At 42.6% G+C, this 18,487-nt stretch overlaps 1 protein-coding gene across 3 annotated transcripts in view; it reads right to left on the bottom strand.

The window, feature by feature from the left end:
• The window catches only part of WRN (WRN RecQ like helicase), a 112,664-nt gene that overhangs the window by 35,825 nt on the left and 58,352 nt on the right, over window positions 1-18,487 (bottom strand). For all 3 annotated transcript variants that reach the window (XM_048848757.2, XM_048848758.2, XM_048848761.2), the window contains exons 15-23: window positions 16,299-16,367; window positions 13,738-13,820; window positions 11,653-11,759; window positions 10,206-10,393; window positions 8,471-8,645; window positions 5,736-5,917; window positions 4,910-5,011; window positions 4,463-4,555; window positions 27-168 (exon numbers count right to left, since the gene is read on the bottom strand). In XM_048848757.2, coding sequence (XP_048704714.2) covers window positions 27-168; window positions 4,463-4,555; window positions 4,910-5,011; window positions 5,736-5,917; window positions 8,471-8,645; window positions 10,206-10,393; window positions 11,653-11,759; window positions 13,738-13,820; window positions 16,299-16,367 — 1,141 coding nt within the window. The remainder of the gene's footprint in view (window positions 1-26; window positions 169-4,462; window positions 4,556-4,909; window positions 5,012-5,735; window positions 5,918-8,470; window positions 8,646-10,205; window positions 10,394-11,652; window positions 11,760-13,737; window positions 13,821-16,298; window positions 16,368-18,487) is intronic.

Here is an 18,487-nt window from a genome sequence, read left to right as displayed (position 1 = left end):
ACACAACGAATTTTAACCAAACTTACAGATCCTCGGAGAAACAAAACCGGAACTCCAGTTCCAAACTTCTCGTCTAAGGCCCTCACTGCAGACATCAGCTGGTACGCTTGCTGACCGAAATCCTGCAAACTCTCTTCTGTGTCACTGTTAATGGTGCAGCAAAGGGTTCTAACATGCACAAGAAAACAAAGATTAACTGCCAAGTGCTAAACACTCAGAAATAAGGGTGTTATTTATTAAAATATAGTTAAATATATAAAGCATATGTTTGAATTACAGCTTTTACATTTAAATATGCAATTAAATATACCTTTAAATGCAAAAATCTAGTGTTCAAGATACAAAAGTCAAAATTCCATGAGGTAAAACTGTGTTGGCAACATGAACTTGTGCCTGATGACCTGTAGCAGAGTTAGCACTGGGTGACCAACTCTTAATCCTTTGATCGTCTTAGTATTCTAATATGTTACCCAACAGCTTTCAAGTTGCTTTTACACCGCTTTTTGCATTTAGCTACCATGGGGTTAGGGAAGTCCTGAGATACAAGTTTTACGTGGGTTGTAGCCACAGTTCTCTTCAGGTACATGGGGAAAGAAAACACCAGCAAAAATTAAAAGCAGGTCATGTGGTGGGAGTAGGGACGGCTCTCTCTCTCAAACAACCCCAAAATTAACACAAACTTAAGCCACGACCTTTCACTGGCATTGAAATTTTAAAGCCAATGTGACTTTGCATGTAGATTTAGGGCACAATGAAAAATCATCTCTAAAATAAAATTCTGCTCTAATCACAACTACAGTGCAGCTAAGGGATTATCCCATAATTTGTGAACAGACAAGAAGCATAGCTGAACTGATTACTTTTTTTTGAGAGCAGTGGAGCACAACTAGTCCAGTGGTTTTCAAACTTTTTTTTCTGGTGACCCAACTGAGGAAAATTGTTGATATCCGCAACCCAACGGAGCTGAGGATGAGGAGTTTGGGGTGTGGGGGTGAAGGCTGTGGGGTGGGGCCAGGAATGAGGGGTTTAGGGTGTGGGAGGGGGCTCTGGGCTGAGGGTTGGGGTGCGGGCTCTGGGGTGGGGCCAGAGATAAAGGGTTTGGGGTGCAGGAAAGGGCTCCGGATCTGTGGGGGGCTCAGGGCTGGGGCAGGGGATTGGGGAGCGGGGTTGAGATGCAGGTTTACCTCGGGTGGCTCCCAGTCAGCAGCGCAGCAGGGATGCTAAGGCAGGCTTGCTGCCTGTCCTGGCACTGCAGACCGTGCTGCACCCTGGAAGCGGCTAGCAGCAGGTCTGGCTCCGAGGCAGAGGCACGCAAGCGGCTCCACATGGCTCTTGCCCACAGGCACCGCCCCCCACAACTCCCATTGGCCGGTTCCCAGCCAATGGGAATGCGGAGCCAGTGCTCAGGGCAAGGGCAGCTGCTGGCCACTTCCAGGGCGCAACGTGGTATCAGAACAGGTAGGGACTAGCCTGCCTTAGCCAGGCAGCACCACTGACAGAACTTTTAATGGCTCGGTCGGGGTGCTGACCAGAGCCACCGCGACCCAGTGCCTTACATTCCGCAACCCAGTACTGGGTCGCGACCCGCAGTTTGAAAACCACTGATCTAGATGCCTTATACCAGAATTCTTACACTGGCAGGGAATACAGACACACAGTCTACTACAAGTTCAAGAATGAAAGACACTTCTACTTTTATTGATGTTACTCAAACACGTAGTGGTCTTATCTCCCCTTGACACATGCATGTAACTAATATCAACATTAATGGGACATAGGTTCAAGTCGCAATAGGAGACTCCATGAAATAGCAGAGTTAAGAACACCTTACTAGATGCCTAAAAAGCCACAGTCAAGGAAGAAGACTGTTCTGGTTAAAAACCAACCTGGTTTATAGCAAATATAAGGGGAAAGGGGAAGTTGTTAGTAATGAATATAAATCAGAAGTTAGGAATTGTAGAAAATTGATAAGGGAAGTAAAGGGACACAAGGAGAAATGTATGACCAGCAGAGTTAAGGACAATTAGAAGAAATTTTTAAAATATATTTGGAACAAAAAGAATCCTGAGAATGGTATTGTTCCTCTGCTAGATGGAAATGGTAGAATGATGAATAATGCAGAAAAGATAGAAGTGTTTAAAAATATTTCTGTTCTGTATTTGGGGAAAAAACTGATGATTAGTCTAATCACATGGTGATGACACTACTCTTTTCATTCCACTAATATCTCAGGAGGAAATTAGACATTTTTAATCACCAGGTCCAGATAACTCACATGCAAGAGTTTTAAAAGAGCTGGCTGAGGAGCTTGCTGGACCATTAATGTTGATTTTCAATACGTCTCAGTGCACTGGGGAAGTTCCAGGAGACAGGAAGAAACATAATGTTGTGCCAATTTTTTTAAAAGGGTAAATGGGATGACCTGGGTAATTATAGGCAAGTTGGTCTGATATCAATCCCAAGAAAGATAATGGAGTGACTGATAAAGGACTTGATTAATAAAGAGTTAAAGGAGGGTAATGTTGATTTGCATTAATTACATGGATTTACACAGAATAGGTCCCGCCAAACTAATTTAATATCTTTTTTTGATGAGATTACAAGCTTGGTTGATAAAGGTAACAGTGTTGAGGATACTGTAAGGCGTTTGACCTGGCCCTGCATGACATTTTGATTAAAAACTAGAAAGATATAAAATTAACATGCCACATTAAATGGACTAACAATTGGTTAACTGATAGATCTCAAAATGTAAACAAACAGGGAATAGTCATTGGGCAGTTGTGTTTCCAGTGGGGTCTAACAGGGATCAGTTCTTGGCCCTACGCTAATTTAACATTTTTATTGGTGACCTGGAAGAAAACATAAAATCATCACTAATAAAGATGACACAAAAGTTGGGGGAGTGGTCAATAACCAAGACAAGTCATTGATACAGAGTGACTTAGATCGCTTTGTATCCTGGGCACAAGGAAACAATATGAGTTTTAATACGGCTAAATGTCAGTGTATACATCTAGGAATGAAGAATGTCAGCCATATCTGCAGAATGGAGGACTCTATCCTGGGAAGCAGGGACTCTGAAAACTATTTGGGGGTTGTGGTGGATAATCAGCTGAACGTGAGCTCCCAGTGCGATACTGTGGCCAAAAGAGCTAATGTAATTCTGGGATGCATAAGCAGGTTAATCTCAGGTAGGAGCGGAGAGGTTATTTTACCACACTATTTGGCACTGGTGCGACCACCGATGGAATACTGTGTCTAATTCTCGTGCTCACAATTCAAGAAGGATGTTGACAAATTAGAGAAGGTGTAAAGAAGAGCCAAGAGAATGATTAAAGGATTAGAAAACCTGTCTTATAGTGACAGACTCATAGAGCTCAATCTATTTAGCTTAACAAAGAGAAATTTAAGGGATGACTTGATCACAGTCTATAAGTCTACATGGGGAACCAATATTTAATAATGGGCTCTTCAATCTAGCAGAGAAAGGTATAACACAGTTGTTTTCAAACTTTTTGTATTGGTGATCCCTTTCGCACAGCAAGCCTGTGAGTGTGGCCCCCCCTTATAAATTAAAAACAGGAGGTGAGTAATTTAATTTAATGGGGGGTTGGGGCTGCCAGCCCCATGGAGCTGACAGCTCGGGACCCCCAAGTAACCACCTTGCGATTCCCTGAGGGGTCACGAACCCCAGTTTGAGAACTCCTGATATAACATGATCCAATGGCTGAAAATTAAAGCTAGACAAATTCAGACTGGAAATAAGGCATAAATTTTTGACAGCAAGTGTAATTAACCATTGAAACAACTTACCAAGGGTCATGGTAGAGTCTCCATCACTGACAATTTTAAATCAAGATTTGAATGGTCTCCTAAAAGACCTGTTCTAGGAATCATTTTGTAGAAGTTCTATGGCCTGTGTGATACAGCAGGTCAGACTAGACGACCACAATGGTCACTTGTGGCCTTAGAATCTATGACAGTCAAGCAGGATAAGAAAAATTTGCTGGCACACACAGCTTTTAAACTTTCTTCAGAATTAATTCTGTGAGGCAGATACCAAAGTTTTAAAAAGGTGGGAAACATAAAATTTATTTTACAGTCTTCAAGAGTATTGTAATAAGTCACTTAAAAAAAACCCAAAACATTTTAATAGCAGCAGTGATCTTTTGTTACAGGCTTTACTACAATCTGGGATTTGGTGTGGTGCGTATGCATTGCCTCCTGTCATGCTCCAGTACCGAGATAAGCCTACAACAACAACAGACACTGCGGTTCAAACACAAAAGCAAATTTCAGGAGGCTTTTTGTATTGATCAGAATACTCACATACTGAAGTGCACAAAAAACCAGAATATGTTATTAGGAGAAATTACTGATGTACTTATTTTCATTTGTCTTGTATGTTATAGGAACATAGATGTTCTAAACACAGTAGTCTTTAGGGAGGAACATTTACCTGGACCGGCAATTATCACAGCATTTTTCTGTTCCCATGATGCCAGAGGAGGCCTTCCGGAGTTGTTTGTCTTCAAAATGAGACAAGATGATTCTACACAAGGGAACATTGAGAATTAAATAAAAGAACAAGAATTTACATGTTAAATTCATTGCAAAAAACAATGAGTTGAAATCATCATCATTAATTGATTCACCTGGGAGCCAATTATTTGCACTTGATTTCACCAGAGATAAGGACGTTTGTTTTTAAAAAGTAAAAGAAGTTCCTAATGCTGGTATTTAATTATGCAAAAGATGGTAAATATCACTTTTTAAAATAAAATTGCATTTTTGCAAAGTATTTAAGTTATGTAGCTACATCGTCAGCTGTGACTGAACTGCAATAGCTAATACTAATTGCGTACTGTGGACTTACAGAAAATGCGCAGTAAAATATAATACTCACTTTCTCCTGCAGCTGTTTGAGTTAAGGTACTTCTCTATCTTTGCCGCCATCTTTAATTTGTATAGTCGGAATCCTTCATTATGTATCTCATTTAGAAGATGTCTGCAGTTAAAACGAAAAACAAATAAGCTTAAACACTTGTCCACAAGTTTCTCTTTGAGCTAATAGTGACAGCATACTCACAGTACCTACCATATTCAACCTATTTCATACACAGCAGTGGTTCTCAATCTGTAGTTCGACAATGCTCCACAAAAAGTCTTTCCCTACAGCACAACACACTAAACCTTCAAGATCCGGGGAAGCGGGAGGGGGATGGAGATGGAGATGAGAGAGACCTTTCGGTCATCTTCCTTTCTGTGGGTGTCTTTGTAAGAGAAACACTGACATATTATCATCAGTGGCAATTAGACTAAGGGACTAAAAGGATGGTGCACTGACTATCTAAAAGTCCAAACTTGAACAGGTCAGTTTTAGGGGAAGACTGAATTCACGCTGCTTTTAAGTATATGTTATTTTTGGAAAACAACAGGCCTTGTACTTAGCATCCTGACCACTACCTGCCTTCACATCATGGACCCTCTCAGGAAGCTGGGTGGGACGAAGCAGAGGACTGCTGGATGCACACTGTGTTCCTGGAGGATATCATTGCATAATGAGTGTTTTCACATATAATTAAGTGAAGACACCATATAGCAAAACAACAGAGTATCTTCACTACTGGCAAACATTTTAAACCCGCCCCCTTCTGCTCATTCATGATAGTAAATTCTGGCTACAGAATGAAAAAGTTTCCTATGACCCCAGGCTGTTCCCAATAGTATACCTGTTAAAAGTCATATCAGCTGCAGTCCAAAATACGTAACAAGAAGCGGGAAGCCCATCACGGCCAGCCCTTCCAATTTCTTGGTAGTAGGATTCCATTTCCTTAGGGGCACCATAATGAATAACTCTCCGGATGTCTGCTTTATTGATACCCATTCCAAAGGCCACGGTAGCCACAATGCACTGGGAAATAATCATAACATATACTTTTACAGCTAAGTTAAACATGTGTCTAAACCTTTATTAATGTCCACACAGTGTGTAATGACTTTTGTGCCATGGATTCAAATTCAGCCTGAAGTTTAGTAGCTGCAAATCACACTCAGCTTCTATACTGCCGTCAGTAAGGAGTCATGTATTGGTAGCAGCATAAGCACATCATTAATCACAGTCATAATGAGTCAACAGAGATGCTTAGAGCAGCGGATGAGAAGTTAGGAACACTGGGTTCAACCACCAACAGAACAAGTCACTGTACTTTTAAAGATTGAGATTATCCATATATAATATGGATATACAAATTTTTACTCCTGAGGGCATTCTGTGCCAAAAAATTAAAAATTCGGTGCACAATATTTTAAAATTCTGCAAGTTTTATTTGTCAATAAATAAATGCAGAGGCTCCAGCATGGCAGTGGGGAGCACAGGCCACTGGCTGCACGAAGGTGGGAGATCACCCTACAGCCTCCCCACCCCCAGGACATGGACTCAGCGGTGAGGCTGCACCTGACACCTGACCTGACAGCATAAGTCCTGGGGCCCTGCCTCTCTGTGCCAGGTGTGGGCAAGCAGGCTCAACCAGGCAGGATCCAAGTGTGGAGGGGCTCAGTGTGGAGGGATTCAGGTGTGGGGTGAGAGGATTTTGTGTGGGATAACCTGGGTGCAGGCAGCTCAATGCAGGGCCTAGGTGTGGGGGGATCTGGATGCACACAGGCTCGTTTGGGGGGGTTTCAGGTGCAGGGCAATGGGACTCTGCAGGGGCTTCCAGGTGAAGGTGGTTGGGGCTCAGCAGAGGGGTCTGGATGTGGGGGTCTCAGCGGAGGGTGCTGGAGGAGTGGGGCTTGGTGGGGTGGGGGTCTGGGTGCAGCTAGTTGGCGGTCAGTGGCGTGGGGGTCTGGATATGGGGGCTCAGGGTGGTGCAGAGGATGGGCATCAGGGTGGGGGTTTGAGTGCAACAGGCTCAGTTGGGGGTGGTCTGGGTGGAGGGTCCAGAAGCAGGGGGTCTGGGTGCAAGGCAGCTCCAGATACAGGGGTTGAGGTTCAATGGGGGTAGAGTTCGGGTTTGGAGGGCTAGGGGAGTTCTAGATGTAGTGGGTGAGGCTGAGCAGGGGTGTCTGGGTATGGGAGGTCCAGATGCATGGGGGTTGGGTGTATGTGGGAACGGCTCCCCATACAGTGATTCCTCCCACCACAGCTGAGGAGCGATGGGGGGAGGAAGCAGGGGAGGATGCTGATCTTCCTGCAACTGGGGGAGGTTTCTGGGGGTGGGTCTGACAGCCCCAGCCAGGTGTTGCAGGGCAAGAGAGTGTCCCGTCCTCTCCTGCCTCCAGCCCAGCTGGGACTAACCGCTGATCTCAGCTCAGGGTAGGAGCCACTGGATGGGGCGTCCACAACCCCGCGGTGATTTACCTCTCTGCCGGCTGCTCTGGATACCTGAAACGATGTACCTGCGCTGCTAGGGAGTGGTGCGTGACTGCTCTTGCAGCTTCCCTTTGCTTCTTTGTCAGAAAGTCATTTTTCTGCGGGGAAGCAAAGAAATCTGCAGGAGACATGAATTCTGCGCACATGCAGTGGCACAGAATTCCCCCAGGAGTAATAAATACATGTTTGCAAAGCTCTTTCAGATCAGAGATGTAATGAAAATGACCAATTCAGTTATTCTGTCTCCTTTTTATACTTTTTTCTCTCTCAACATTTGTTATTATAGGTTATTGTAACATCTTTTGAATTTTACATACTTTTTACAGTTGAGCTCAATTCGGGTAAAGTTGTAGGCTCAATTGTAACAGCACACAATCACAATAAATCACAGAAGTTCCATTCATTAACCCAGAACAATTCAAGAGAAATTTTCTACAGCCTCCTAATGATTTCCCATGGCAACATGAAGATCTTACTGTTGCAGAAATACATGGCATTTAAGCAAAATAATATTCCACTTCAGGGACTAGTCAAAACCTGAAGATATAATATTAATTTTCAAAATAGGATAATGGATAGAAATGCATCTCCTGCCTTGGCTTTTTCCCAGAAAGACAAGAGAAAGAATATATGTGAATGACGCTAAGTGTACACAGAGGAGCTTAGTATGGGCCATTTAAAAATACACAATTTACCCACCAAGCAACCCAAAAGTAGAATGTTATAAAATAGTGGTATGGGGTACTCTTCATTTCCTGCGACATTATTGTGATCTATGTGACAGAATGACTGCACATTAGCAGTGAGAAAAGTCACTCCTAATTATACACTGTAGACTGTACAGCCAGGAAAGACTGAGGATGACGTGTATGTTTAAGATCTTTATAAAGTAAATGAGGTTAACATGAAGGTCAGAAATTATGTCACTGTGGACAGACTATGGAATCCAAGAGATAGTTTCCTTGCCCATAACGTAAAAGGTAAAAGTAAATTTGAAAAAGAGACTGATATTTCAAAATTCTCTCACTCTGTACACGTCAAAGAAATAACTAACCCATTTCCTACAGAACATCGTCCTGTGGTACGAGTTTATACCTGAATTTCATCTCTCATGAACTTGTGATGAACATCTTTCCTTGCTTTGATTCCCATGCCAGCATGGTATGTGCCACAGGACAAGTTTAATTTCATCAGCTCAGCAGCTACTTGTTCAGTGGTCTTCCTTGAAGGGCAATAAACGATAGTGGGTCCTTCAAACTCATATGTAGAGCTAAGGAAAATAATAATATAATAAATAAACAAGCCTCTTGTGAACCACACATTCAACATCTGACTCAGCAGACTAAGGGCTGCAGATTTTGCAGCAAGTCTTCATTATCTTGGGCATTAGCAGCTTCAAAGTCTGCATTAGTCTTCTCATTTATTTTTAAGATGTTCTCTCTAGGGGGCAGATATCTAGCTGATTCAAACCGCCATCACTCCATCGACTTCCATACAGCTATGACAATTAACACCAGCTAAGGATCTCTTCCTGGATTCTTAGCCAGAGTAAGGATCTTGTCGGATACAAAGCAGTTCAGAGAAGATAAGATCTCTTCCATTTCTATAGTATTTGTTACCTGAAAAATTCTAAAGGTTTACCAATATCATATATTGCTGCCACATTACAACTCTCCCGGGTGATGTTCTCTCTAGTGCACGTTTTGTGCGAATCACAGTACTATTTTCAGATACACTTGCTGGGACTGAGGGTGCTAAGCATTTTTAAAAAGAGCCAAAAACTTGTGAAAATCTTTCCCCACTGGCAGGCAGCCTGTGGCCCACCTCTCTCAACTCACTCCCCTTCTCTACGCCAGGCACACTCCCCGCCCCCCCAGTCCCCTTCTACACATCCTTGCTCCATCCCGCCCAGCCTGGCACCCTCCTGCCCACAACCCCTCGCTCCAACCTGCCCAGCCTTGCACCCTTCTCTTTCCTCTCACTGCACACATTCTTATTCCAACCCACTCAGCCTGCCACCCTTCACCCCACATCTTCTCAGATCAACAGCTCTCACATTGTTTCCCTACTTTCCAGCCATGCTGCCCTTGTAAACAAAACTGAACCCTCCCCTGAAAATAAAAGTACAATAAACAAACAGAAATAGCAGACACAAATACAGAGCTATATGTTGCCCATATGAATGGAATCACAACACAACGGTAGTGACCCATCCAGAACTACAGAGACTGCCACCAAAACCCAACCTTCTCCCGCTCACCCGACATACATATCAGGCTTTCATTTTGGTGTTTGTGTATCCGTAAGTCAATAAAAAAAGGAAGAGATCGTCTGTGCCAGCCTACCTGTAAGGAAACACATTTGGGATTTTGCATTTGCAGCCAGGCAAATGAAAACGTAATGCTAGAAATCAAAATCATCACCTTGAATTTGAATTTGTGCATAATCCTCGTCTTATTTTTCACATAATATGGTTTAGAAAGTAATCCATTCTACAGCTAAATATTAGCATTTGCATTGCACGAATGCCAAGATTAGTGCTCCTGTGTGCTGGGCACTGTACAAACACAGCGAGAGACTATCCAAGCCCTGAAGAACTTATAAAATAGACAGCACAAATGGTGGGAGGGGAAGAGAGCTAGAGACCTGAAATGATTTGCCCAAGATCACTCAGCAGTTCAGCAGCAGAGCCAGGAAGAGAACCTAGCCTCTAGACCAGTCCAAGTCCACTTTGTTATTCTTGGTTTTGACCCCCAGACTGGCACACGTTTGAGAATATCTGAGATACAAAAGCAGCAGCTGATAGAACAAGCAACCATTAAAGCCTCACCTTTCCTTTTTAATAAGGAACGGTTTTAAATCCCGAAGGATTTGTCCAGATTTTCGTCCAACTTCTAAGTATAGGTTAGGTCGGTCAAAACTAGTACATGTGACCTGAGGATTCTTTAGGTTTAGACAACGCACTATGTCTTCTCTAACTGAAGGGCTCGCTGTTGCAGTTAAAGCAACAATAGGAACCTGAAACAAAAAGCAGAGAGAAATGATGAAAGGAAAAAAAACAAAATCTGAGATGCGTCATTCTTGCTTTTTTTTTTTTTTTTTGAAATTGTGATTCAAAGTTAAGGGAAAAAATGGGAAGAGACTAGATATCCTGATCTGTGTATAGTCCCTGGAAAATTTGATGCTTCTGAAGAATAGAGACAATATTATACTTCCCAGAACTTTTTAGTGTCACAAAGAAATATATTTTAGCGATCCTTCCATAAAAACAAACGGGCATTCACCTGTCTACATGGGAGAAATAGAAACTGTATTTAAACATATATTTTTTCAAACTGCATTTGGACAATTACCTTTACAGTTTCTTCAACAGGATTACACACAATTTCAAATATGGGTGCCTAAAGTTAGATACCTTAGGACAAGATCTTCAGAAACAGGAGTCAAAAGTTAGGCTCTTACGTCCATATTTCAGCCACCTATGGTTAGGATTTTCAAAGATGCCTATGTGACCAAAAGTCAATGAGATCTGTGCTTCTAAGTCAGTGGGGTGGTTTTCAAAATCCCACCCTTAGGCTCCTGAATCCATATTTAGCCACCTACCTTGAGGCTCCTATTTTTGAAAAATTTTGGTGCTTTGTCTGTGTTTTATCACCTAAACAAAGGGCCTAATTTTCAAAAGCAGTAAGTACCCACAACTCCAGCATACACAAATTTGAAAGTATGGTACCATAATGAATAAGATGTTTTAAGACTAGCACCTGAGTGAAAAAAAACTAATCCTGCTTGAATGGTGGGAGCCCAAGTATAAGTACCTACACACAGACCAATATTTTCCCCATGACTAAAATGTGTCCTTTTCCAAAAAGGCTACAAAAACATCACTAAGGGTCTGCATAGTGACAGCCATTCACTGCATTAATATAAATGAGAATACATTATAAATCAAGTTCTTCCATCAGATGCACACACACACTTCCATCTCCTTTGAACTGAAATAGGACATGCAGGTGCATACATCTGAAAGCATATTTCATCACTATGAAGGCTTGAAAAGTAGCCACCCTAATTTACATGGCACAGGAGTATTTCAGGGCACACAATGTATCTGGTGGGCATTCTAGTTTTATTCAAATTTCTCAGTGCTTCAAGCATGTCTAAAGAAGAGCAATGTCAGAAAAAAAATCATAAACCTACTAGAAAAATTTACTTTTAAACATAATTTACACCATCCTTTTTTATCTCATTTACAAATGAGCTATATCCTGGAGCCTCACCGAAGGGAGCGCTTTCTTTAAGGAACCCAAAGTCCTAAATGAATTTCTGAAGTCATGCCCCCACTCTGAAATACAATGAGCCTCATCGACTGCTATCAGCGTAATACCTGGGGTTGGGGGAAAAAAAAAACACAACAAATGAACACATAAGTTATATGACACTGATTTAGGAAAGGACACAAAATGTTCTAGAAAATAAAAACCTCATTTACTGAAGTTAAACTTTACAGTGAAGTCTGATCAGCCCTTGGCTACAAGGCAGACGGGAGCCCTGGTAATTCCAGGGAAAGGTATAATTAGTTTGTGTGTTTCAGAGTAACAGCCGTGTTAGTCTGTATTCACAAAAAGAAAAGGAGTACTTGTGGCACCTTAGAGACTAACCAATTTATTTGACCATGAGCTTTCGTGAGCTACAGCTCACTTCATCGGATGCATACCGTGGAAACTGCAGAAGACCTGAGCTGTAGCTCACGAAAGCTCATGCTCAAATAAACTGGTTAGTCTCTAAGGTGCCACAAGTACTCCTTTTCTTTTTAGTTTGTGTGTGTTTCTAAAATGGCTTCTAACATAATGACCAGTGGAAATCCATTTCCACATTGACCTTTTTCATACGAAGCCATGAGAGATTTCGCAGATCTTCCTCCTCTGCTCTACTTTTCCCTTCACCATGTCCCTGGCCTTCAAGTCCATCGCTCATAAGATGTGTGTCACATCAGCTCCCCACTTCTAGACAACAAGGCATGCTTCCTCTCTCCTTTGGTGCCAACAAAGACTTCAGGCCAGTTTGCTAATATTCATCGAGGTGTTTATAGCTACTATCAATTTTGTTTCCTTGGTACTGAAATAAGGCCTGAAATTCCCAGGATTGCTCCAATCCTCTTAAGAAGTAACATGAGTATAGGTAAATCTGATGGGAGAGGAACTTCTAAAGCAACCCTTCATACTAACACATGCATCACATATTATGGTTTGAACGATCACTTTGTCTCTGCAACCAGTGCTTTTATCAGCCTGTTTATATAAAGGACTCTGCAATTTAAGGGCCGTGTCCTGGAGGTACCAAGCACACTCAAATCCTATTGACTCCAATGGAGTTCAAGAAGCTGTTCCCATCTCACTGCACTGGGCACTAAATTGGGGAAATCACAAAGATTGTTTGAAGTTGGAATTATTTTGCGTTGTCCTGATGGTCACTTGGGGCATTAGTGGCTTTACTGTGTTTAGTAAGAAAAATAGTTTATTAGACACAATATTTGTAGTGCATGCATTTATCAAGTGTAATATTCTGAAAAATTAGAATGCTAATATATGCTTATTATTTTTAATTTCTTGAAGATACTTCTGAGAACACTGAGTGCATGTTCCAACACCGATACTGAAGAGCCTACACTGATCCTTCTATTATACCAGTTCTTAGTAGCTGGTTTTTCATGCAGAATGAACATTATGCGCGCTCTATATCTATATCTAGTAATTATCTTAATGTTATTGTAACAGAGTCTGCTGACACCAATCAGTCGGGATTGCCATAATGGACTCTGAACTTGCTGTTAGTGTTGAGAAACAGTGCTGAGAAATTCTCAAAACAGGGCATATTAAACAAATACAGAGAAATAAAATATTAAAACACATCACTGGTAGGACCTTTGAATAAAAGCAACGTAATCCAATTCCTATTTCTAGAGGAATTCTGTGCCAAAAAATTAAAAATTCTACTCACAATATTTTAAAATTCTGCAAAATGCTGCTCCACCTGTCAGCTCCATGCAGGGCAAGTGTGGCTCGGACTGTCAGCCCCAGGTGGCTAGGGCTCCTGCTGTCAACCCCACACCTGGTGAGGCTTGGGCTGTCAACGGGAGCTCAGCCATGTGCAGGGCTGACAGTGGGAGCCCCACTGTGTGTGGAGCTGGAATTTGTGATTTTCATCAACAGGAAGCATTTTGATGGAAACCACAAATTCTGCATGAAAAAATAAAATTCTGCAGGGAACAGTAATTCTGTGCAGATTCTGCATTGCACAGTGGCACAGAATTCCCCCAGGAGTAAATTCCCCACAGCTCCCAAAAGTATCCTACCACAACATACCAATGGTTTCGTCAAGTTCCCGAAGTAATGATAAGTTCCCCGAGCAGAACTCTGGAGTTATATACACAACTCTATAGTGGCCCCTACAAAATTGGGAAAATACATTGTCATATGCAGCAGCTGAAAGAAATCCAAAACAATTCATCCAACTGAAATGAAAGAGTACAGCGGATAAGATGAAGGTGGGAACAATACAGAGAAGTTGTGAACGGGGAACATGAGAGGAAACGAATGATGCAGAGAGAGGGTAGAGAGAATGGAAACAAAGGAGGGAAGGCAGGAAGAGAAAAAGGAAAGGAATTTCTTAGATTTTTAAGGCCAGAAGGAGCTATTATGACCATCTAGTCTGATCTCCTGCATACCCCAGGCCAGAAATCTCACTCAGAGATTCCTGCATTCAGCCCAATAACCGGTGGCTGAGCTAAAGAGGTAGAAAGAGATGTCCAAACTTGATTTAAAGACTCCAAAGGGGAAGAGAAGAGAAGATCAAATATTAAATAAAACAGAACAGTAACACTGAAAGGGAAATAGACTGAAAGACAAAGGAAAAAAGTCAGTCATAGGCTGTGCTGGAAGCAATGCATAAACTTAAATTTGCCTAACACTCTCCAACTTTAGGCCCTGTTTTCAGTTGGTTATCACTTTGCCAAGCTTTAACTATTCAGTCTGAAGTTTTCCCATGCCAGTTGTCTGCCTCAGGCTGAATTTTCTGGAATGGTTTAGTTAAAACAGTTCAACCACTTCTGAGAAGGAGGTCAGAAAAAATTACAATGTTTTGCCCATGCTACAAAAAAAAAAACTATTTTAATTGAACCTCAAGCATCTCCACACTTTGGAGCAGGGACCAGAAATTTGGTGCGGGGAATGATGTCACTCCAGTGTCAGATATGCCTTTTGCCATCCCCATGAAAGTCTCCCCAAGTTTGGTCAAGTTATGAGCTTCTGAAAATCTCAGAAGAAATCTCTGCCCCTCAGCAGAGGTGAAAAACTGGCAGCATCACTCTCCAAAGGGTCTGATCTCACTGAGCACGTTGTATCCTCACACAATTCCTAGATGCTGACTGGACTAGGTGTGTGTCATCCCGGGGGTGCCGGGGCTGAGCAACCCCTTCCCTGCCACAGGGAGGCACAACTGCCAGAGCGTCTGTGGCGCTGTCTGCCAGGACTTGGAGAGCAAGGTCTTTCAGCTTGAGGAGAGAAGCCCTGAAGGCCAGATTAATTGTTCTTGTTCTCCCGGGTTCTCCAGCTCAATGGGAGCCCATAGGTTCATGGACCTTATTAGAGCAGGAGACCAGGGCCTTCTGTGTGGTGACCTGGTCATGGCATGGCTCCCAGTGAGGTTGGGAGGGCTCACTATGCCAAGCACAGACCCAAGGTTGATGCGTGTCTGGAGAGGATTCCAGGGTTGTGGGGTCACATTACACTCAGCTGAAGATGAGCAATGTTTCTTTGGCACGGAAACCCTGAAATGTCTTTTCCTTGAGAAAGCCAGTGCCACCTTTGGGGTGGACAGCTCCCAGATGGGCACGGGGGCAGCCAGGCTGACACAGCAGCACGGGCTGACGCAGCGCGGTCAGACTCAGACTTTCTGTGTCAGGGGAGCCGCAGGGCTGACAGCTCCTCTTTTTCTCCCACCCTGGTTCCAAGGGGGAGGACCAGTGCCACTCTCCTCCCTTTGAATGGCACTCATGCCTACCATGACAGCAAGGGAGCTGGCTTCAGCAGAGCTGAAGTGGTTGATGAAGTGGTCAGTCTTGGAGACTGGAAGCAACTTCCATGAGCTTCCCTGCTTTTGGTATCAGAGACTCAGGACCACAGGGTAGAATTCCCTGCTCACCAGGCACTAAAGGATTTTGTCTCAGCACAGGCACAGACTACAACCCACATCTAGGGGAGAGCTGCTGCTGCTCAGAATCCAATACTACCCATCAGAACACTCCACGAGATGGCACTTCAAGCAGCTGCTCTAGTACATCAAGTCCTGGCAGAGACGGATTGGTAACCCGAGCTTCTATTGAGGACAGGGCCTTCACCTTGTGAGTCCATCCCGAACAGTCACTAATTCATCACACGAGGGGTCGGGTTTAAACCCTGAGGCCTTTGCCTCAGCCATGAGGAGGAAAAATTTGATCAGAGCCACAGGGACAGCCAGCAATAAAGGAAACTAAAGTCTGCCAATAAAGCAGAGAAAACTATCTAACGCTAACTGAGTAATGATCTATCCTAACCAGTAAGAGCTAGGGGCAAAGTCTGACAGAAATAACAGCACAGGAAGCAGGGGAAATACAATTGCCTTCCAACTCACTGCCACAGGCAGTAAGAGTCGTGGTCACTCTCCCACATGCCCTCCCATTGGAGGCAAAGGGCCCAACAGACTCTGCTGACCAAAAGGACCACACCACAAATCAACACTTGAAGAAAAATTCATACTTATTTCACTGCTCATTAACACGAGCACGACTTTAGCTAATTTAGCTAAATTCTTTTAAATTCTTTCCAGCAATTTAAGTATCTGTATTCAGGACCTGACAGTTGAGAGATTAAAAAGTAGTGAAACTTACGCTTTGATGTCCCCTATCACATTTTTTGACTGAGCTGATCCAAGCAAGCAAGCTGCAATGCCTGACATTCTGTATGAAGAAAGCACAAGCAAGATATGGTTTATTCATGTGAATTTGTTTCTTGTCTCTTAACCAGTTTAGGATCTATGACAGTGTTTTGCCTCCCACCCCATAACTAGCCTCTTGTGAAGGATCTTATCAAAGGCCTTTTGAAAGTCTAAATACATGTCAACCAGCTCTCATTTACCTCTACTTTACAGATCTATTCAGAGAATTCTAACAGATTAATGAGACTTAATTCTCCTTTGCAGAAACCATGCTGGTTAAACCCTACCGTACCATAATCTTCCAGGTGTTTTACTATTCTATTTAATTATTGTGTCAGCCAATATATCAGATGCAAATATAAGCCTCATTCGTCTATAATTCCTTGGATCACCTCTGGATCCTTTTAAAATATATAGGTACAAAACTTGCTACCATACAGTAAAGTAGCTGTTTTTAATGAGCAATTCAATATTTTTGTTACCAGCTCAGCCCCTTCATAGTTGAGATCTTTCAGAACTCTTGGATGGACACCACCTGGGCCTGGTGATTTATTGCTTTTTAAATTATCCATTTGTTCCAGCACTGGAACATGGATCTCATCCAAACTGACAGCTGAATTAGTGGGTGTCTGAGACTGCAGAGATCAAATCTCTTCAGCGCCCAAAATTAATGAGCCAGTGGGCAGGTGGTGAATAAACAGGCACTCAGATTACATTGATGGGAGCAATATAATGTCTAGATAACAGGTTAGATACACATAAACATAATCTGGCCAGTATTTGTCCCCAGGTGCTTGTGGGCAGCAAGATTAGTTTGTCGAGCCACTCACCTACATCATAGCCATTCATCTACATGATACCATAGTTTGCAGCGCAAAACAGCTAATATAAGGAAAGTTCTTAATACAAAAATTCCATCTTTGGTAAAGGCATTTTCCCTGTCTGGTTTGCACAGGATGGAAGACACTGAGCCAGTGTAATTCTCCTTGAGAGTACATCTCGGTAATTTAGGAGAAATAATGGCAGGTGTATTGTAGTTAGATTTAAAAAAAAAGCAGCAATATAAATCCAGAAAATTCAACATTAATATTAAATGAATTTAAAGGTAGAATGGACTATTGTGATCATTGAGCCTGACCTCGTCCATAGCACAGGCCAGAAAATTTCACCCAGTGATTTTCACACGAGGCCTATAAAACTTTTAGAAAGACATTGCTTCTTGATTTAAAGACTTCAAGCGATGGAGAAGCCACCACATCCTACGTAAGTTGTCCCAGTGGCTAATTAACCTCCTGGTTAAAAAAACTGTGCTTTAATTGTAGCCTGAATTTGTCCAGCTTCAGCTTCTAACAACTTCTGGCTCAGGCATCATTGCTTGAAGTCCAGAGAAGACCTTTCAGGTTCTGAGGTATCCCTTGTGCACTGGTCTAGCAGGTGCCATTTTAAGAGAGATTCCCTTGAATTTCTGGTCCTAGTAAAACAGGAGCTGAGGACTGAACAGCAAGAGGGTTCATGAGATCCCCTCAAGCACAAATAGCATCTGAGGTGGCCATCAGTCCAGGGCATCAGCCCATGACCAGAAGGGCAGAGTTTGAACCCCAAGGGCTTAGCATCCGCCATAAGGGCAGGAAGGTGGGAACATCTGAGGAAAAAGACTCACTGGACAAAAAAAGGGGGACCAGAAGCTGCCAAATGAGCAGAACTGCTACTAAACTAACTATAACCTAATCTGAGTCATTACACAAACTAAAAACTATTTCCCCATGCTAATTTTCCCCCTACTGTTACTCACACCTTCTTGTCAACTGTCTGAAATGAGCCATCCTGATTATCACTACAAACGTTTTTTTTCTCCTGCTGATAATAGCCCACCTTAATTGATTAGTCTCGTTACAGTTGGTATGGCAACACCCATTTTTTCATGTTCTGTGTGTGTGTGTGTGTGTGTGTGTGTGTGTATCTTCCTACTGTATTTTCTACTGCATGCATCCGATGAAGTGGGTTTTAGCCCACGAAAGCTTATGCCCAAATAAATTTGTTCATCTCTAAGGTGCCACAAGTCCTCCTCATTCTTTTTGCTAATCTTTAATGTTAACGATGTATTATTTACAAGACATTCTCCAATTATTCACTAGCGGAGAA

Source organism: Caretta caretta, chromosome 4, assembly GCF_965140235.1.
Source record: "Caretta caretta isolate rCarCar2 chromosome 4, rCarCar1.hap1, whole genome shotgun sequence".
NCBI lineage: Eukaryota > Metazoa > Chordata > Testudines > Cheloniidae > Caretta > Caretta caretta.
This window is presented reverse-complemented; position numbering and strand designations above follow the sequence as displayed.